General features: G+C 40.6%; 1 protein-coding gene across 1 annotated transcript in view; it reads left to right on the forward strand.

Annotated features, from left to right (window-relative positions):
• Window positions 1-17,196, forward strand: part of LOC139577674 (uncharacterized) — a 23,065-nt gene extending 5,869 nt beyond the window's left edge. Inside the window, exon 6 of the mRNA XM_071404837.1 lies at window positions 6,672-17,196. Coding sequence (XP_071260938.1) covers window positions 6,672-7,708 — 1,037 coding nt within the window. The 3' untranslated portion in view covers window positions 7,709-17,196. The remainder of the gene's footprint in view (window positions 1-6,671) is intronic.
• The last annotated feature ends 5,932 nt before the right edge of the window (window positions 17,197-23,128 follow it).

Here is a 23,128-nt window from a genome sequence, read left to right on the forward strand (position 1 = left end):
TCTCACATAGGTGTTCCTTTTGTCCAGGTGGGAAAGGGCAGTGTGGAGTGCAATTGAGATTGCGTCATCTGTTGGAGCGGTATTAGAGTGGGTCTAGGGTTTCCCGGGATGATGTTGTTTATGTGAGCCATGACCAGCCTTTCAAAGCACTTCATGGCTACCGATGTGAGTGCTACGGGGCGGTAGTCATTTAGGCAGGTTACCTTCACTTTCTTGAGCACAGGGACTATGGTGGTCTGTTAGAAACGTAGGTATTATAGACTCAGTCAGGGAGAGGTTGAAAATGTCAGTGAAGACACTTGCCAGTAGGTCCACGGATGCTTCAAGTACATGTCCTGGTAATCCGTCAGGCCTTGTGAATGTTGACCTGTTTTAAGGTCTTACTCACATCGGCTACAGAGAGAGCGTGATCACACAGTCGTCCGGAACAGCTGGTGCTCTCATGCATGCTTCAGTGCTGCTAGCCTCGAAGCGAGCATAAAATACATTAATCCCATCTGGTAGGCTTGCGTCACTGGGCATCTGGCGGCTGGGTTTCCCTTTGTAGTCCGTAATAGTTTTCAAGCCTTGCCACTTCCGACGAGCGTCAGAGCCGGTAGATCTTAGTCCTGTATTGACACTTTGCCTGGTTGATGGTTCGTCTGAGGTTATAGCAGGATTTTTTATAAGAAAATCATCCGTATTAGTGTCCCACTCCTTGAAAGCGACAGCTCTAGCCTTTAGCTCAGTGTGTATGTTGCCTGTAATCCATGGCTTCTGGTTGGGATATGTACATACAGTCACTGTGGGGACGACGTCGTCGATGCACTTATTGATGACGCGGGTGACTGAGGTGGTATACTCCTCAATGCCATTGGATGAATCCCAGAACATATTCCAGTCCGTGCTAGCAAAACTGTCCTGTAGCGTAGCATCCGCGTCATCTGACCACTTCCATATTGAGTGAGTCACTGGTACTTACTGCTTTAGTTTTTGCTTGAGGATAGTGGTTTGCGAAATGGAAGGCGAGGGAGAGTTTTGAATGCATCTGTGTGTGGAGTAAAGGCGGTCAGTTTTTTTCCCCCCCTCTGGTTGCATATGCTGGTTGAAATGAGGTAAAACGGATGTAAATCTGCCTGCATTAAAGTCCCCGGCCACTAGGAGCGCCACTTCTGGGTGAGCATTTTATTGTTTGCTTATGGCGTACAGCTCATTGAGAGTATGTCATAATCGGTTTGTGGTTGTAAATAGATGGCTACAAAAAATATAGATGAATACTCTTGGTCGATAGTGTGGTCTACAGTTTATCATGAGGTACTCATGAGCAATACTTTGAGACTTCCTTAATAATTAGACATTGCACACCAGCTGTTATTGAAAAATAGAGACACACCATCAACCCTCGTCTTGTAATTGTTCTGTCCTGCCGATGCACAGAAAACCCAGCCAACTGTATATTATCCGTGTCGTCATTCAGCAACGACTCGGTGAAACATATTGCAGTTTTTAATGTTCCATTGGTAGGATAGTCTCAAACGGAGTTCATCTAGTTTATTCTCCAGTGATTGCACGTTGGCCAATAGAACGGATGGTAGAGGCGGTTACCCACTCGCCGCCCAATTCTCGCAAGGCACCTGGATCTGCGCCCCACTGTATCTCCGTCTTTTCTTCATGTGAATGACGTGGATTTGGGCCTGGTCCGGTAGGTCCAGTCATTGCGCAATCGCGTGTGAAAACAGAGTTTTGACTGTCCACTATTCAAAAGAGGATCCCAGCTATCTTGTGCTGCTATATTTATTGCTAAATCCTTAAAAGTAAGCACATTAAACCTCTTTACAACCGGTGTAGCCTACCTGGCATACATAGGCGGTGTGTGTGTCAAGTTTGGGGAATCAAATTTTCACCATAAAAATGCAATCCATGCATCATCGCATTTGCAGACTTATGTGAGAGAGCCTACTATTCGTTATGTGGTGAGTAGATTGGATAGTCATAATTTAGGGGAACAATATAACTCAATCACTGTTTGCTAAAAAGACTGCTCAATGCATGACTGAGCTCGTATAGCGTAGAGTGGGACTAGACTATAGGTTATATCAGATACGTTTCTCTTTGCACGGGAAAGTTGCCTTATATAAACATATTTCATGCAATTCTACTACACTTTATATGGCTGGACATTAACAGAATCTTTTTAATTCAACAAATTACAGGGTACGCTATTCTGCTGATACTGACAAACAGATCAAAAACAAAATAATTGTCCATATAATAGGCCTACGAGAAGGGGAGACACAAAGGAGGAAGTTAATGTCCAAAAACAAACTTTTAAGTAGCACTGACCCAACATTGATAAATAGTGAATATGCGCAGTGCTCACTCCCTGGGGATAATGCCAATGCTATCCGTTTGTGCCAATAAGATATACTGGCTATACTGTTGTTTGTTCAATTAAGTTGAGAATTTTGATAACTAAGACAGATTTAGTCTTTTCATTGTCTTCTCTTTACAGGAATAACCATTTGCTTTCCAAACTATATTGTCCCGCGATTGTATTTTGAAATATTGAGATATGCCTCAACAATAATCTGCCCAAATTGCGCTCGCTGCCTTTCCTTCCGACTGTAGGTAAACCGATTTAAAAGAATCCACAAGTTAAGCTAATGATCCTCTGTGGCCAGATCATGCTTTAGTAGCCTATTTTGAATTATTTAATTTATTTCTGTATAGACAGGAGTAGGCTCATTAGGCATTCTAAATCAAAAATAATTCCACACATACAGTACCAGTCAAGTTTGGACACACCTACTCATTCCAGGGTTTTTCTTTATTTTTACTATTTTCTGCATTGTAGAATAATAGTGAAGACATCAAAACTTTGAAATAACACATATGGTATCATGTAGTAACCAAAGAAGTGTTAAACAAATCAAAATATATTTTATATTTGAGATTCTTCAAAGTAGCCACCCTTTGCCTTGATGACAGCTTTGCATTCTCTCAACCAGCTTCATGAGGTAGTCACCTGGAATACATTTCAATTAACAGGTGTTCCTTTTTAAAAGTTCATTTGTGGAATTTCTTTCCTTAATGCATTTGAGCCAATCAGTTGTGTAGTGACAAGGTAGGGGTGGTATACAGAAGATAGCCCTATTTGTTAAAAGTCCATATTATGGCAAGAACAGCTCAAATAAGCAAAGAGAAATGACAGTCCATCATTACTTTAAAACATGAAGGTCAGTCAATCCGGAAAATTTCAAGAACTTTGAATGGTTCTTCAAGTGCAGTCGCAAAAACCATCAAGCGCTATGATGAAACTGGCTATCATAAGGACCGCCACAGGAAAGGAAGACCCAGAGTTACCTCTGCTGCAGATGATAAGTTCATTAGAGTTACCAGCACAAATAAATGCTTCACAGAGTTCAAGTAACAGACACATCTCAACATCAGCTGTTCAGAGGAGACTGCGTGAATCAGGCCTGAATGGTCGAATTGCTGCAAAGAAACCACTACTAAAGGACACCAATAAGAAGAAGAGACTTGCTTGGGCCAAGAAACACGAGCAATGGACAGTAGACCAGTGGAAATCTGTCCTTTGGTCTAATGTGTCCAAATTTGAGATTTTTGGTTCCAACCACCGTATCTTTGTGAGATGCACAGTAGGTGAATGGATGATCTCTGCATGTGTAGTTCCCACCATGGAGGATGTGTGGGGGTGCATTTCTGGTGACACTGTCTATGATTTATTTAGAATTCAAGGCACACTTAACCAGCATGGCTACCACAGCAATCTGCAGAGATACGCCGTCACATCTGGTTTGCGCTTAGTGGGACTATCAATTGTTTTTCAACAGGACAATGACCCAACACACCTCCAGGCTGTATAAGGGCTATTTGACCAAGAATGAGGGTGATGGAGTGCTGCGTAAGATGACCTGGCCTCCACAATCACCCGACTTCAACCCAGTTGAGATGGTTTGGCATGGGTTGGACCGCAGTGTGAAGGAAAAGCAGCCAACAAGTGTTCAGCATATGTGGGAACTCCTTCAAGACTATTGGTAAAGCATTCCAGGTGAAGCTGGTTGAGAAAATGCCAAGAGTGTGCAAAGCTGTCATCAAGGCAAAGGGTGGCAACTTTGAAGAATCTAAAATATATTTTGATTTGTTTTGACACTTTTTTGTCTATTACATGTTTCCATGTGTGTTATTTCATAGTTTTGATGCCTTCACTATTATTCTACAAAGAAAAACCCTTGAATAAGTAAGTATGTCCAAACTTTTGACTGGTACTGTATATTAGTAGGCTATAGGTAAAGACCAGATTAAATTAAGAATAGTCTGATGGGTGAGAATATTATCAAGTGCTTGCAAAATAGTGAATGAGAGACTATGAAGTGTGTGCAGCCTACGCAAGAAACAGAGCAGAGCTTATGCCTTTCATGCAACTTTAAAAAAATCGTCATTAGTCACATCATGCAGCTAGAACGTATAAAACACGTAAACGTATAGCCTCATTTTTGTATCACAACTAAAGTTGCATAAATGTCTCTTAACTTTAGCAGATAGGAGGACCTGTTTCTTTGTTAATCGTTTGGATCGTTTGGAGAAAATATCCTTTATTTTATTCAGCAATGTTCAATTATATTCTTCATACTATTAAATTATACGAAATGATGTCATGGAATTCTAAGCAACTCTTCTCTGCTAAATGAACGAGTGTAACCCACAGCCATATGGTATAGCCAGATCAGTGCCTAACGTATGGACAACTCAGAATATGCTATTCTGTTCTTCTGAAATAGGCTACATTTTCTTCAAATCATGTTTCTTTAGACCTGTGTAAAATAAATAATGGATGTATTGTGGTGTAGGCTATAATTACATGGATCAGTGGAAGCCAGGAGATGCTAAAGGTGTTTGTTAATTAACGATCAATTACCGTGAGACCGGCAGTTATTTGCATGACAATCACCCGCCGACAATTTCATGACCGCCACAGCCCTTTTTATTTTATTTTTATTTCACCTTTATTTAACCAGGTAGGCAAGTTGAGAACAAGTTCTCATTTACAACTGTGACCTGGCCAAGATAAAGCAAACCAGTTCGACACATATAACAACACAGAGTTACACATGGAGTAAAACAAACATACAGTAGAAAAATAAGTCTATATACAATGTGAGCAAATGAGGTGAGATAAGGGAGGTAAAGGCAATAAATAGGCCATGGTGGCGAAGTAAATACAATATAGCAATTAAAACACTGGAATGGTAGATTTGACAGTAGATGAGTGTGCAAAGTTGAAATACTGGGGTGCAAAGGAGCTAAATAAATACAATAGGGGAAGAGGTAGTTGTTTGGGCTATTTATAGATGGGCTATGTACAGGTGCAGTGATCTGTGAGCTGCTCTGACAGCTGGTGCTTAAAGCTAGTGAGGGAGATAAGTGTTTCAGAGATTTTTGTAATTCTTTCCAGTCATTGGCAGCAGAGAACTGGAAGGAGAGGCGGCCAAAGGAGGAATTGGCTTTGGGGGTGACCAGTGAGATATACCTGCTGGAACGCGTGCGTGCAGCTATGGTGACCAGCGAGCAGAGATAAGGCGGGACTTTACCTAGCAGGGTCTTGTAGATGACCTGGAGCCAGTGGGTTTGGCGACAAGTATGAAGCGAGGGCCAGCCAACGAGAGCGTACAGGTCGCAGTGGTGGGTAGTATATGGGGCTTTGGTGACAAAACAGATGGCACTGTGATAGACTGCATCCAATTTGTTGAGTAGGGTGTTGGAGGCTATTTTGTAAATGACATCGCCAAAGTCGAGGATCGGTAGGATGGTCAGTTTTACGAGGTACGCCTGGCACCTACCCTGTTCAAAGACACTTCAATCTTTTGACTTGCCCATTCACCCTCTGAATGGCACACATACACAATCCAAGTCCCAATTGTCTCGGTTTAAAAACCCTTGTTTAACCTGTCTCCTCTCCTTCATCTACACTGATTGAAGTGGATTTAACTGGTGACATTAATAAGGGATCATAGCTCTTTCACCTTGATTCACCTGGTCAGTCTGTCATGGAAAGAGCAGTGTTCTTAATGTTTTGTATCCTCAGTGTAAGGAGACACAAAATGTTACATAGTTGCACTGCATTTCTGAGATCTCGGTACAAAAAACTGTCAGACAGCTAGATCAAGGATTCTTACAGGGTTCAAGTTTAAAGTATTATCGAACTGATTAATGCTTAATATATGATACAACAACTTACACAGCCATAAATGCAAGGACAGAAAAGTAATGTTTTATGTCACCTGATTTTGGACAAATCCATTAAGACACCCACCATTGAGAATGGTTAAACAGGTTTTAAATGAAGTTGTGAATTGTATTGAATATAGCTATGTTCCCCCTTATATCTTAATGTAATGACATGAAAAAGAAATGGGATGATTATTATCAGTGACTTATCAACAGCTGTAACAACTTGTCCAGCGTAGGAAATCCTCACTAGTTTATAGAAAGACCCACATATAGCCTACATACAGTATTAGATCTTCCAACAGGAATAGTGGCTATTGATTTTTCTTCTTTAATGAAATCAAATCAATACAACTTATGTTTACATGTATGAATTTGACAGGTAATATGTAGAGTCTTCCCTGCCATGTTTGTAAAGTCTATTTTCTAAACTCTTCATGTAGGTGGTTGGCTGGAGACTAACAGAGCAGACTGGGTGGCCATTTTGGATTCCCAGACCGGTGCAGCCAAGGGCCCAGCGAACAACATCACCGAGCAGGCCTGGACCAGAGGTGACATAGTGGAGGTCAGGGGATGGGACAGCGTCCTCAACTCTGGGCTGGGGAACAACGCTGTTAACCATAACCAGAAACAGATAGTCGAACACACAACGACATCCGAACTTAGTCTCCATAACAACAGACTGGCTGAAACCAGGGCGAGGCATAGATTTGGTCTGCGGGGACAGGAAAGTGAACGTATGCGGCGGGAGAGTACAGACTTCGCTTACGATGCTCCGTCCTGCTCCTATAATTGTGATTCAGAAAGACTGATGGCGCCTCAGGTTAACCCTCTAACAGGTGCTGCCTTCAGCTTGTCTTCTATAGAATCTGTCAACTGTAACATGGACCCTGCGATAACACAGACACTCCCTGGCCTTCGTTCTCCTCACACTCTCCTAATGTTAAACCAGACCTCAGACAATGCCAGTGCCTCAACACTAAATGGCTACACAAGCCCACTGACAAATGACAGTAGTGAAGACGGAATCAGTAAAGGTGGCAGCACCAAAGAGAAGCGCTTCCCGTGTTCATTCTGTGGGAAAGCCTTCAGTTTTCCCCAACAGGTGGAGATCCACCAGAGGGTACACACGGGGGAGAAACAATTTGGCTGCCACCTGTGCCGGGCCAGTTTCTCTCACTCCTTCAGCCTGAAGAGGCACCTGAGAGTCCACACAGGGGTGAAACCCTTCAGCTGTACCCAGTGTCACATGCGCTTTGCCCAGGCTGGTCACCTGAAGAGGCACCAGAGGGTCCACACAGGGGAGAAACCCTACAGCTGTACGCAGTGTGAGAAGAGGTTCTCCCGCCAGGACCAGCTGAAGATGCACCTGAAGGTCCACACGGGAGAGAGGCCATTCGCCAGTACGCACTGCGGGAAGAGGTTATCAGAGAGGAGCTACCTCAGGATGCACCAGCAGAAAAAACATTCCACTCTTTAACATAAAAAGTAACCATTCCCCTGGATAGCTTCTGACATTTAGATCAAACCCGGCATTAAAGACAAATATACATTTTCATTGTTGTCAGCAGAAAAGACCCACAGATGCACAGATGACCCATAGATTTCAGTGTTGAATTTTCCTGGGTAGAATATTTCATCCAGACATGTAAGGCATATCTACACTAACTTTCAAAAGTTTGGGGTCACTTAGAAATGTCCTTGTTTTTGATAGAAAAGCAAAAAGAATTGTCCATTAAAATAACATCATGTTGCTCAGAAATACAGTGTAGACATTGTTAATGTTGTAAATGACTATTGTAGTTAGAAACGGCAGATTTCCTTTTAATGGAATATCTACATAGGTGTACAGAGGCCCATTATCAGAAACCATCGCTCAGCAGTCTGAACGTCAACAGTGAAGAGGCGACTACGTGATGCTGGCCATCTAGGCAGAGTTGCAAATAAAAAGCCATTAAGATGGGCAAAAGAACACAGACATTGGACAGAGGAACTTTGCCTAGAAGGCCAGCATCCCGGAGTCGCCTCTTCACTGTTGACGCTGAGACTGGTGTTTTGCGGGTACTATTTAATGAGGCTTCTGTTTCTCAAACTACACATTAATGTACATGTCCTCTTGCTCAGTTGTGGACCGGGGCCTCCACTACTCTTTCTATTCTGGTTAGATCCAGTTTGCGCTGTTCTGTGAAGGGAGTAGTACACAGCTTTTGGCAATTTCTCGCATTTCTCATTTCTCAGAACAAGAATAGACTGACGAGTTTCAGAAGAAAGTTATTTGTTTCTGGCCGTTTTGAGCCTGTAATCGAACCCACAAATGCTGATGCTCCAGATACTCAACTAGTCTAAAGAAGGCCAGTTTTATTGCTTCTTTAATCAGAACAACAGTTTTCAGATGTGCTAACATAATTGCAAAAGGGTTTTCTAATGATCAATTAGACTTTTAAAAGGATAAACTTGGATTGCTAACACAACGTGCCATTGGAACACAGGAGTGATGGTTGCTAATAATGGGCCTCTGTACGCCTATGTAGATATTCCATTAAAAATAAATCTGCCGTTTCCTGCTACAATAGTCATTTACAACATTAACAATGTCTACACTGTATTTCTGATCAATTTGATGTTATTTTAATGGACAAAAAATGTGCTTTTCTTTCAAAAACAAGGACATTTCTAAAAGACTCCAAACTTTTGAACAGTAGTATAAGTCTAAAAAGTATGTTACATATCGAGATTTTAGGACTATAAGGTTCTATCTTCAAGAAGATGATTCTGAGATAATTGGCTTTACATTTCTGAACCCTCATTGGTTTGAATGGTGTCAGCCATTTTTATCTTGCATTCTTTTTAACTAAACAACATGAATTGGGTTATTTAGAGTACTATATATGTAGAGAACATTGAACAGAACAAGGTTATATCAATAACACAATTTTGAAAAAAATTCGGGTAGAACCAAGCTCGCGATTTTGTGTTTGTACCGGGGAAAATCTGGTGTTTTTAGATAGAATGCAAGCTATATTAGATCAAATCCAGACAGGAACTTTTATTCAGGGCAGGTGACCCAAATTACACGTTCGATAACATTGACAGACGTAGTAATAAAAAAGGCAAATTTAGGGAGCCTCCAAAGAGCCTGAAATATGTAATCGCTACAAATAATTTACAGGACACCTAGAGACTACTATTCCCAATTACCAAAGACAATTACTTTTTTTTCTCAAAGTAAGAAAAAAATGTATTCCCAAAAATGCACTAAACAATTTACTTGATTCAAAAATGTATGATATAGTGATATCGGATCGTTGTCTGGTATCATGCTTAATTACACAAACAGAAAATACACTTAGCGACAGAATCTGTAGAATGAACAGAGCGCATCTTCTGGGCCCGAAATGTATTAAATGTGTAAACAAAAGAATAAAAACCATTACAAATGTAGAAATAGAGGACAAAGAAAAGCCGACCCCCAATATAATTTGGGAAGCCTTTAAAGTGTATATTAGGGGGCTGATAATCTCATACTCGGCAAAAGTTAAATCTGATTTAGTGATTTATTTTTCTTAAAATTGTAATTTCTATCTTAGAAAAAGACGATAAAAGTCTTTTACAAGGTAAACAAGAAAATGTATCATCTGAACTTGAGCAGGAATACGATCTTTTACTTTTGAAGAGAGCCTACAACTACAGGTTAAACTCAAATAAAGCATACTACTTAATGGCAAATAAATCTGGTAACTATCTCGCAGCTCTAACAAAACGCTACATTTTATATTTTAAAAGATACAAATGTGGTAATTAGAAACCATGTGATTAATGACCATTTTAAAAGCTTATATGAAAATTATATAAATCAGAATTAAACAACAATTGAATGGATCCTATAGCCTTAGACTCAAGAACCCTGAAGCAATTATCAGCAGAAGAAAAAAACAATCACTAAAAACAGATCACCCAAAAATAAATATTGGATACTGTTAAAACATGACTTTCCCATTACAATTCTATTCAACATTTTGGGCCAAAGTAGTGCACCTCTTTACACAAATGACAACACTCATCACTCAATTCAGTATGACCTAGCTCCATGTATTAACAGTTATTTCAGTTATATTAAAACCAGGAAAATCTGGAGAGTCCCATGCTGATTATGGACCCACAAGTTGAATAAATTGTGACAAAATAATAATACTAAAGCTTATAAGCATTAGCATGGCAAAAGTCTTACCAGACTTGATACATATCAATCAACAGGGTTTATAAAAAATAGACACAAACAAATACAATACGCAAAAAAATGAGAAAGATTTATCAATAATGGCTGTTGATGCCGAAAAGGCTATTGACCGTCTTAAATTGTATTTTCTATTCAAAACTTTAGAAGCTTTCAACTTTCCAGGTGAAATAATATATTTAAATAAATTATATCAATATCAAATAATACATTACCTGATGAGATTGCTTTAGAAAGGGGCACAAGACAGGGATGTCCTCTCTCACCCCCCTCCTGTTGACAGAATTAAAAAGCAATTTTGGACTGACCAATGAGGATATATTCAAATACTGTACATGCAACTAAAGTTACATATCACAAAATGTTGATTTGAAATCTTTTGGACATCAGAGAGACATTGAGGGAATCTTATTTAAGTCAGAAAAGGATATATATATTTTTTTTTTTAATATTAACTTTGTTTTTATTGTAGGAACACAAAGAACGTACAAATAAAGTAAAATAAAAGAACAACAAAAAAGATCTGGCAGAAAAGGATGTTTATATGATAGATAAGATATACAAAACCTTACAGAGAGCATATCCACCTGACAATCTCTTACTATTGGAACCAAGACTTAAAAAGAACTGATGTTGGCACAAGATGGAGGGAATGTTGGCGCATAAATGAAATTACAGTTAACAAATGTACGCTTAATCCAGTATAAACCAATGGATATAATTCATTATACAAGACACAAAATTCACAAATAACTCAATAATCCATGCATTCTGGAAAAGCTATGAAGTCCAAAAGTTATGGGCTGAGTTAGAAAATTGGCTGTCAGAAGTATTACAATGTTAATTTAATTTTAATCTGTCTGTCTGCAAATGTCAAGAAAACGGATATGGGGGTGTAGTGAGATACCCAATGGTCTGGATGATTTTCTTATCTTGAAAAAATATATACTAACATCCTGGAAATCAATCAATCCACCATTACACAATGGAACAATCAAATGATTTATTATTGAAATAGCATGGGCGACCTAGAAAAACAAATTGGTACAATTTTTAAGGCCAAAGTAGCAAACAATAATGCAGGCACTAGGGATGGGGGTGTGAGCATGTGGGTCTGGGCAGATGAGCTGTAGTTGTTTTTTCTGTGCGTCTGTAAATTGTTGTTCATATGTGTATGTTTGTATTTGGTGTGGGGGAAAAAACACAAAACATACAGTGTCCTCACAGTATTCACACCCCTTGACTTTATCCACATTTTGTGGAAGCATGAATTTAAAATGGATTACATTGAGATGTTTTGTCACTGGCCTAGGCATAATACCCCATAATGTTTTTTTTTTTTAATGTTACAAATTAATAAAAAATGAAAAGCTAAAATGTCGAGTCAATACGTATTCAACCTCTTCGTTATGGCAAGCTTAAATAAAGGAGTAAAAATGTGCTTAACAAGTCACATAATACGTTGCATGGACTCACTCTGTGTGCAATAATACTGTTTAACATGTTTTCTTTATGACTGCCTCATCTCTGTACCTCACACATGCAGTTATCTATAAGTTCCCTCAATCGAGCAGTGAATTTCAAACACAGATTCAACCAAATAAAGACCAGGGAGGTTTTTCAATGCCTCGCAAAGGGCACCTATTTTACCCATCTATTGGTAGATAGGTAAATATATTTTAAAAAGCTGACATTAAATATCCCTTTGAGCATGATGAAGTTATTAATTATACTTTTGATGGTCTATCAATACACCCAGTCATTACAAAGATACAGGCATCCTTCCTAACTCAGTTGCCAGAGAAGAAGGAAGCCGCTCAGGGATTTCACCATGTGGCCAATGGTGACTTTGAAACAGTCAAAGAGTTTAATGGCTGTGATAGAAAACTGAGGATGGATCAACACCATTTTTGTAGTTACTCAACAAAACTTACCTAATTGACAGAGTGAAAAGAAGGAAGCCTGTACAGAATACAAATATTCCAAAACATTAATCTTGTTTGCAACAAGGCACTAAAGTAATACTGTAAAAAATGTGGCAAAGCAATACACTTTTTGTCCTGAATACAAAGTGTCATGTTTGGGGCAAATACAATACAACACATTACTGAGTACCACTCTCCATATTTTCAGTCATAGTGGTGACTGCATCATGTTAAAGGTATGCTTGTAATCGTCAAGGACTGGGGAGTTTTTCAAGACAAAAAATAAATGAAATGGAGCTATAAAAAAAAAAGTTTAACCTGGTTCAGTCTGCTTTCCACCAGACACTGGGAGATTAATTCACCTTTCAGCAGGCGAATAACCTGGAACACAAGGCCAGATCTACACTGGAGTTGCTTACCAAGAAGACCGTGAATGTTCCTGAGTGGCCGAGTTACAGTTTTGACTTCAATTTGCTTGAAAATCTATAGCAAGACCTGAAAATGGTTTTCTAGCAATGATCAACAACCAATTTGACATAGTTTGAAGAATTTTGATTAGAATAATGGGCAAATGTTGCACAATCCAGATGTGGAAAGCTCTTAGAGACTTACCCAGAAACACGCACGGATGTAATCACTGCCAAAGGTGATTTGTAACGTTTTGACTCAGGGGGTTGAATACTTGTATACAGTGCCTTCAGAAAGTATTCTGACACATTGACTTTTTCCACATTTTGTTACGTTAAAGACTTATTCTAAAATTAATGAAATCGTTTTTTTCCCCTCATCAATTTACACTCTCGTAATGTGACTATCATTAAATGTGAAGACTGTATTATTATCAAGTCAATTATCTATGTATAATTATTCATTACGTGATTAAACTAATCACGTTAATTAAAGTTAACTAGGAAGTCGGGGCATCACGGGAATTTTTTTAAATAATCTCTATTTCCCGAATTAAATCTACACCTGAATCAACCATTTATCGGATCATCAAGAACTTCAAGGAGAGCGGTTCAATTGTTGTGAAGAAGGACCGTCTCCTAAAGTTGATTCAGCTGCGGGATCGGGGCACCAGTAGTACAGAGCTTGCTCTGGAATGGCAGCAGGCAGGTGTGAGTGCATCTGCACGCACAGTGAGGCGAAGACTTTTGGAGGATGACCTGGTGTCAAGAAGGGCAGCAAAGATGCCTTCTCTCCAGGAAAAATATCAGGGACAGACTGATATTCTGCAAAAGCTACAGGGATTGGACTGCTGAGGACTGGGGTAAAGTCATTTTCTCTGATGAATCCCCTTTCTGATTGTTTGGGACATCCGGAAAAAAAGATGGTCCGGAGAAGACAAGGTGAGCGCTATCATCAGTCCTGTGTCATGCCAACAGTAAAGCATCCTGAGTGGGGTTACTTCTCAGCCAAGGGAGTGGGCTCACTCACAATTTTGACTAAGAACACACCCATGAATAAAGAATGGTACTTCTCCCAACCATCCAGGAACAGTTTGGTGACGAACAATGCCTTTTCCAGCATGATGGAGCACCTTGCCATAAGGAAAAATTGATAACTAAGTGGCTCGGGGAACAAAACATCGATATTTTGGGTCCATGGCCAGGAAACTTGGGTCTTGGCCCAGACCTTAATCCCATTGAGAACTTGTGGTCAATCCTCAAGAGGCGGGTGGACAAACAAAAACCCACAAATTCTGACATACTCCAAGCATTGATTATGCAAGAATGGGCTGCCGTCAGTCAGGATGTTGCCCAGAAGTTAATTGACAGCATGCCAGGGCGGATTGCAGAGGTCTTGAAAAAGAAGGGTCAACACTGCAAATATTGACTCTTTGCATCAACTTAATGTAATTGTCAATAAAAGCCTTTGACACTTATGAAATGTGTGTAATTATACTAGAGTATTCCATAGTAACATCTGACAAAAATATCTAAAGACACTGAGGCAGCAGACTTTGTGAAAATTAATATTTGTGTCATTCTCAACTTTTGGCCCTGACTGTACACTCATGGAAATGCTAATATTTTGAACATGAACAACCGCTCATTCGAAAAGAAATAGCAATTTACATATTTATGAGTGTATGCCTTTGTTGTCCCTCTCTGCGATCACCAGTGCGTATGCTGGATAGTCAGTTGACAGACAGTCTCTAGTTTGTACACCAGAGATCAGTCTTTCGTAGGTGTAGCTTGTTTTAATGGATACGTCAGAGTACCATTCGGGAAACATTCTTGAGAACAGATCTTTCAGAATATCATTGTTCTTAGATCGGGTGCGTTTACCGGACTAAAGTGTTTAAACAGCTGCAGACTGAATAATTGGTCTTTAGTTTGTAGATTTCTTAATCATTTCAGTGTGGGGATGATCTCCATATTCTCTGGTCTTGTCCTTTTGTAGAGTTGTAGTTTAAACAATTTTGCAACATCCGGCTCACGCCTTAGTCTTCTTGGTCTAAAGAGTGGTAGCCATTCCAACATGGGGAGCTCGTTCCTGCGTTCTTTTGACTCTATTTAAATTGCCAACCATTTCAACATGTAGTGACAGCTCCATGCTTTCTGGTCCAATGTACATTTTGTCACGAGTCCTTTTATTAACTCTGTGGAAAGGGGTGTTCCATGACGTTTGGGTATAATGTCTGTGCTTACGGGGGCATGGCCACTGACTGATCATAAGTTACTATGAAAAACTATTCTCATTTAGAAGAATAAGATCACATTGTTTTCTTTCCAAAAGTATTCTTATGCTTAATCATTTATTTTATACAACATTCAGATGCAAACCCCATAATTGAGAAGTGTATACAAAGAAAGATACAGTGATGTGTATGTTCTGCCCTTCATGAGGTCACCAAATTAAACAAACTCGACATGACTGTTCCTTTAGTGTCCATGGACCGGTTCCACATTCTCAAAAATATAAATTTTGGGGATGTAGGAGTTTTGGTAAGTCTCTCTCTGTGTCCCACAGTCACACATTCCAATCACAATACTGCAGAGCCCAGAGGCGCAGAGTATTTTATGACCGCCATAATGTGGCCCCCGCCACCTCTCCCCTCTGCGGGAGAGAGAGGACGCTGTAGAGCAGACCCACTGTAACCTGATCCTTCAGATCTTCACAGGAGAGTTATGACAACCAAAAATGACAAGGCAAAAACAGGTTTTTAGACATAAAAAAAAAGATATCACAATTACACAAGTATTCAGACCCTTTGCTCAGTACTTCGTTGAAGCACCTTTGGCAGCGAATAAAGCTTTGAGTCTTCTTGGGTATGACGCTACAAGCTTGGCACACCTGTATTTGGGGAGTTTCTCCCATTCTTCTCTGCAGATCCTCTCAAGCTCTGTCAGGTTGGATGGGGAGCGTTGCTGCACAGCTATTTTCAGGTCTCTCCAGAGATGTTCGATCCGGTTCATGTCCGGGCTCTGGCTGGGCCACTAAAGGACATTCGGAGACTTTTGCCGAAGCCATTCCTGCGTTGTCTTGGCTGTGTGCTTAGGATCGTTGTCCTGTTGGAAGGTGAACCTTCGCCCCAGTCTGAGGTCCTGAGCACTCTGGAGAAGGCTTTCATTATGGATCTCTCTGTACTTTGCTCCCTTCATCTTTCCCTCGATCCTGACTAGTCTCCCAAAAACATCTCTAAAGCATGATGCTGCCACCACCATGCTTCACCGTAGGGATGGTGCCAGGTTTCCTCCTTACGTGATGCTTGGTATTCAGGCCAAAGAGTTCAATCTTGGTTTCATCAGACCAGAGAATCTTGTTTCTCATGGTCTGAGAGTCTTTAGGTGCCTTTTGGCAAACTCCAAGCGGGTTGTCAGGTGCTTTTTAATGAGGAGTGGCTTCCGTCCTGCCACTCTACCATAAAGGCCTGATTTGGTGGAGTGCTACAGAGATAGTTGTACTTCTTGGAAGGTTCTCCCATCTCCACGGAGGAACTCTCGAGCTCTGTCAGAGTTACCATCGGGTTCTTGGTCACCTCTCTGACCAAGGCCCTTCTCCCCCGATAGCTCAGTTTGGCTGGGCGGCCAGCTCTAGGAAGAGTCTTGGTGGTTCCAAACTTCTTCCATTTAAGAATGATGTAGGCCACTGTGTTCTTGGGGACCTTCAATGCTGCAGACATTTTTTGGTACCTTTCCCCAGATCTGTGCCTGGGCACAATCCTGTCTCGGAGCTCTACGGACAACTCCTTCGACCTCATGGCTTGGTTTTTGCTCTGACATGAACTGTTAACTGTGGGACCTTAAATAGACAGGTGTATGCCTTTCCAAATCATGTCCATTCAATTGAATTTACCACAGGTGGACTCCAGTCAAGTTCTAGAAACATCTCAAGGATGATCAATGGAAACAGGATGCACCTGAGCTCAATTTCGAGTCTTATAGCAAAGGGTCTGAATACTTATGTAAATAAGGTATTGTTTTTAAATTTAAAAATGTTTGCTAAAATGTCATTATGGGGTAGTGTGTAGATTGCTGAGACAAAATATATCAGTTTTAGAAAAACATAAGGCTAACAAAATGTGGAAAAAGTCAAGGGGTCTGAATACTTCCGTGTTTTATTTTTCATATGTTTTACAAATGTTAGAATTTGTCTTCTACTTGACATTACAGAGTATTGTGTGTAGATTGTTGATTATATATATATTTTTCACAATTAAATAATTTGATCCCACTTCGTAACACAACAAAATGTGGAAAAAGGGGTGTGAATACTTCCTGATGGAACTGTTCATGTAGATTTTTTGTGTGGTTTTCATATGGTGTATTAAACTTTTTTATGTTTAATAAACACATAATGGGACTTTCCATTGTACGACTTTAATTGAGACTCTCTTTAGGATACATCACATCTGATATCACCCTATTCTGCACACAAACAACAGGCTTTATAACCAATATAGAGAATTGTCGATGTCACAGGAAGGCCAAAACGATCATCAAGGACATCAACCACCCGAGCCACGGCCTGTTCACACCGCTATCATCGAGAAGGCGAGGTCAGTACAGGTGCATCAGAGCTGGGACCAAGACACTGAAAACAGCTTCTATCTCAAGGCCATCAGGCTGTTAAATAGCCATCTCTAGCTGGCCTCCACCCAGTACGCTGTCCTGAACTTAAATCACAGTCACTAGCCTGCTACCACCCAGTTACTCAACCCTGCACCTTAGAGGCTGCTGCCCTATGTACATAGACATGTAAACACTGGTCACTTTAATAACGGAACACTGGTCACTTTAATGTTTACATAGTGTTTTACTCATTTCATATGTATTTACTGTATTTTAGTCAATGCCATCCTATACAACTATTGCTGTATACAATACCAGTCAAAAGTTTGGACTATTTTCTACATTGTGTAAAGCTGTCATCAAGGCAAAGGGTGGATACTTTGAAGAATCTCAAATATAAAATATATTTTGATTTGTTTTAACACTTTTTTTGGTTACTACATGATTCCATATGTGTAATTTCATAGTTTTGATGTCTTCACTATTATTCTACAATATAGAAAATAGTAAAAAATAAAGAGTAGGTGTGTCCAAACTTTTGACTGGTACTGTATATACTACTCTATCCTAAATATTCTATCCACATACTGCCCATAATGTCTATACATCCCATCACATTTATATATTTATACTCCGGACTCCGCTCATCCTAATATTTATATATTTCTTATTTCCATTCTTTTACTTTTAGATCTGTGTGTATTGTTGTGAAGTGTTAGATATTACTGCACTGCTGGAGCTAGGAACACAAGCATTTTGCTACACCCGCAATAACATCTCCTAAATATGTGTATGCGACCAATAAAATTTGATTTAGATTTGTACAGGTAAGTGCCAAAATAAAGGAAACACGAACATAAACTGTCTTAATAGGGCATTGAGACACCACGACCCACCAGAACAGCTTCAATGCACCTTGGCATATATTCAACATGTGTCTGGAACTCTATTGGAGGGATGTGACACCATTCTTCCACAAGAAATTTGGTGTTTGGTTGATGGTGGTGGAAAACGCCTTCTCAGGTACCGCTCCAGAATTGGTTTGAGATCTGGTGACTGAGACACACACACCCTTTAAACCCCCTATGCTCCTTTGAGACCCATCTTTCAAAGTCACTTTGATCTATTATTTTAGCATTGGTAGCCAATATGATAAACAACTTTTACTCAAGTGTTTCCTTTATTTGGGCAGTTAGCTATACACTTGCTAAATATACCTACACACTAACAAACACTGTCGGGTTTGTCTGACGTTGACTTTTTTTAACCCCCAGTATTTATGTACACCATGATGGGTTTAACACCAATGAAGTCATTCTGTAACTACAGTACAGGACTCAGACGTAGTGGGGATGGGTAAACACTCCATGTTGAAAGTGTGTTTATTGTGTGTGTGTGTGTACGTATCTGAAGGAGTGTCTGTATAATCTGTATCACCTGTCTCTTCCAGGAAGAGGAAGTGCTGCTGGTGAAGGAGGAGAGGTGTGAGGAGGGTCTGGGGGACCGTGGTCATGGAGGACAACCAGACTACACCTCCTGAACCCACAGAGGAACCAGCTGAGCAGCACAGGACCACACACAGTCTCACTGAGGTGAGCCCACTGTGAACTACTGTCTGAATGATATTAGGCCATTCAAAGCCTCTCAGAGTAGGAGTGCTGATCTAGGATCAGTTTAGCCTTTTAGATTATATTGAATAAGACTACGTAGACAGGTGGGAACCTGTGACTCTTTGTGGATACGGGCCCATGTCTTGATTCATTTTGTCTTAAGTGTGAATAAGATTACAGTGGGGTCCGAAATTACTGACACCCTTGATAAAAATGAGCAAAAATGGCTGTATGAAATAAATAATTCAAATACTATATTGTATGCTCAAAAAAAATTGGGTCACTTTATTTGGATAGTCCGGATTTTCCATCTGTAGATGCTCTACAGGCTATCTACAGCAGGGATCATCAACTAGATTCAGCCCTGGGACGTTTTTTCTTGAGCGGATGGTCAGGGCCCAGAACATAATTACAAATAATTTGTAGACTGCAAATTGACTGCAAGAAGCCCAAACAGATATAATATTTTACTAAAACATAATAATTTCTAACCTTGCTTACATATCTCTCTATTAGGCGTGGAATACTTTGTAACATATTTCCAAAATTAAAATCACGGAGTTGATTTGCTGGTGTTTTTACAGTCTCTTATGTCCAACAATTTAGACTGTCCTCTTCAATCAATTCAAACAACAGTTATTCACTGGGTTTCAAGTCCGGAGACAGAGTATGTAGATTTTGTGGGCAATTAACAATTTCTTTATGGATTTTGATGCGTGCTTGGGGTTATTGTCTTGCTGGAAGATCCGCTTGCGACCAGGTTTTTGGCTAAAATGTCCTGGTACTGGTTAACCAGTGGAAGCAAAATAGCCCCATAATATCAAAGATCCACCACCACATTTTACAGTAGGTATGGAGTTATTTTCTGCTTATGCATTATCATTTTGATGCCAAATCCACCACTGGTGTGCGGGGAAAAGAGCTCTATTTTTATGTTATCTGACCAAAGCACCGGTTCTAATCCAAGTGCTTGTCAGATAAACTTGTGGATACCATTTTTATGTCTCTGTGTCCAGTATGAAGGAAGTTAGAGATATACATAAAAATGGTATCCAGGAGTTAATTTGACTTTGGGGAAATAGATAAAGGGCCTCATTGCCAAAATCCCAAAGTATCCCTTTAAGCTATAGCCCTTGGTATCCCTTTAAGCAATAGCCCTTGGTATCCCTTTAAGCAATAGCCATTGGTATCTCTTTAAGCAATAGCCCTTGCACACTGGCCATGACTGAAGGGTAGTACTGTAGTTCATCCTACACTGGCAGTATTGGAAGACTGCTGGGAATATGAACGATATAAAAAAAGGAGTTCAGATGGGCCTTCCCTTTTAAGCAAACAAAGGAAAGGAGGGGTGCTCACTTTAATCCAATAAACAGCCTGAGAACAGCCGACTGACGTTTCGATGTAAAGCTGACTGATTTGGGTGTCTGTGAAACCGGAGACAATAGCTAGGTTTCCATCCAATTGGCAACATATGGAAATATTCAAACATGTGCAAAAGTAAAATATGCACATTTTCCCCACCAGGGGTATTTCCACTAGTGTTGAATGGTATACCGGTACCATGGTACCAAAACGTCATGATACTACCAACATTTTAGAATACCAGGCTGGAGTCTGTTATAAAATGTTTATAAAGTCAGTGTTAATTTTTTAAGCAACAGCAACTAGTCTCTTGTATGCACCTGTCCAATAATGTGCACTTCACTTTCATGTGCATATCACGTGTGGCAGCTGTGATCAACCAGCCGCATACCCTACCAGCCCTCACTCACCTGCTTCTCTCCGTCCGCTCTTCCTGCACATCTATTCCTCCATCAGTTTTTAAAATATAATTTAGCCTAGATGGCGAGCGATGATGGAGAGAGACCCTGATCAGTCTTCTGTTGTTACATTTGTACATTGGAGCAGTGCGCAGAGCGAGCAAAGTTGATACATTGTATATAATTTCAACCCTGACATAACCAAGAGCTCAGGCCAGTCTGAGTATAGGCTTTGAAAGTTCGTGTGTGTGATTATGAGAGAGCGGGAGACAGAGAGTGTGTGTGAGGGAGGTAGAGAATCTTCAATAAAGTCTTTGTTGTCATTTAAACACTTTGTCATCTAAATATACCTCTGCTGTCTTCAACCAGGATCTCAGCGATCATTGCCTCATTGCCTGCATATGTAATAGGTCTGTGGTCAAATGACCACCCCTCATCACTGTCAAACGCTCCCTAAAACACTTCAGCGAGCAGGCCTTTCTAATCGACCTGGCCCGGGTATCCTGGAAGGATATTGACCTCATCCCGTCAGTAGAGGATGCCTGGTTACTCTTTAAAAGTGCTTTCCTCGCCATCTTAAATAAGCATGCCCCATTCAAAAAATGTAGAACTAAGAACAGATATAGCCCTTGGTTCACCCCAGACTTGACTGCCCTTGACCAGCACAAAAATATCCTGTGGCGTTCTGCATTAGCATGGAATAGCCACTGCAATATGCAACTTTTCAGGGAAGTCAGGAACCAATATACTCAGTCAGTTAGGAAAGCTAAGGCTAGCTTTTTCAAACAGAAATTTGCATCCTGTAGCACTAATTCCAAAAAGTTTTGGGACATTGTAAAGTCCATGGAGAATAAGAGCACCTCCTCCCAGCTGCCCACTGCACTGAGGCTAGGAAACACTGTCACCACCGATAAATCTACGATAATCGATCATTTCAATAATATTTTTTCTATGGCTGGCCATGCTTTCCACCTGGCTACCCCTACCACGGCCAACAGCTCAGCATCCCCTGCAGCAACTTGCCCAAGCCCCCCCCCCCCCCCCCCCCAATCTGGACCCTCTCTTTCTTTCTAAAATTATCCGCCAAAATTGTTGCAACCCCTATTACTAGCCTGTTCAACCTCTCTTTCGTATATTCTGAAATCCCCAAAGATTGGAACGCTGCCGCTGTCATCCCCCTCTTCAAAGGGGGAGACATTCTAGACCCAAACTGTTATAGACCTATATCCATCCTGCCCTGCCTTTCTAAAATCTTCGAAAGCCAAGTTAACAAACAGATCACCGACCATTTCGAATCCCACCGTACCTTCTCCACTATGCAATCTGGTTTCCAAGCTGGTCATGGGTGCACCCCAGCCACGCTCAAGGTCCTAAACGATATCATAACCGCCATTGATAAAAGACTGTACTGTGCAGCCATCTTCATCGACCTGGCCAAGGCTTTCGACTCTGTCAATCACTGCATTCTTATCGGCAGACTCAATAGCCTTGGTTTCTCAAGTGACTGCCTCGCCTGGTTCACCAACTACTTCTCAGAGCTCAGTGTGTCAAATCGGAGGGCCTGTTGTCCGGACCTCTGGCAGTCTCTATGGGGGTGCCACAGGGTTAAATTCTCGGGCCGACTCTTTTCTCTGTATATATCAATGATGTCGCTCTTGCTGCTGGTGATTCTCTGATCCACCTGTACGCAGACGGCACCATTCTGTATACATCTGGCCCTTCTTTGGACACTGTGTTAACAAACCTCCAAACGAGCTTCAATGCCATACAACACTCCTTCTGTGGCCTCCGACTGCTTTTAAATGCTAGTAAAACTAAATGCATGCTCTTCAACCGATTGTTGCCTGCACCCGCCCGCCCGACTAGCATCACTACTCTGGACGGTTCTGACTTAGAATATGTGGACAACTACAAATACCTACAGTTGATGTCGGAAGTTTACGTACACTTAGGTTGGAGTCATTAAAACTAATTTTCAACCACTCCACAAATTTCTGGTCAACAAACTATAGTTTTGGCAAGTCGGTTAGGACATCTACTTTGTGCCTGACACAAGTAATTTTTCCAACAATTGTTTACAGACAGATTATTTCACTAATAATTCACTGTATCACAATTCCAGTTGGTCAGAAGTTTACATACACTAAGTTGACTCTGCCTTTAAACAGCTTGGAAAATTCCAGAAAATTATGCCATGGCTTTAGAAGCTTCTGATAGGCTAATTGATATAATTTGAGTCAATTGGAGGTGTACCTGTGGATGTATTTCAAGGCCTACCTTCAAATTCAGTGCCTCTTTGCTTGACATGGGAAAATCAAAAGAAATCAGCCAAGACCTCAAAAAAGGTCTTGGA

The sequence above is a fragment of the Salvelinus alpinus genome, chromosome 6 (genome assembly GCF_045679555.1).
Source record: "Salvelinus alpinus chromosome 6, SLU_Salpinus.1, whole genome shotgun sequence".
NCBI classification, from domain to species: domain Eukaryota; kingdom Metazoa; phylum Chordata; class Actinopteri; order Salmoniformes; family Salmonidae; genus Salvelinus; species Salvelinus alpinus.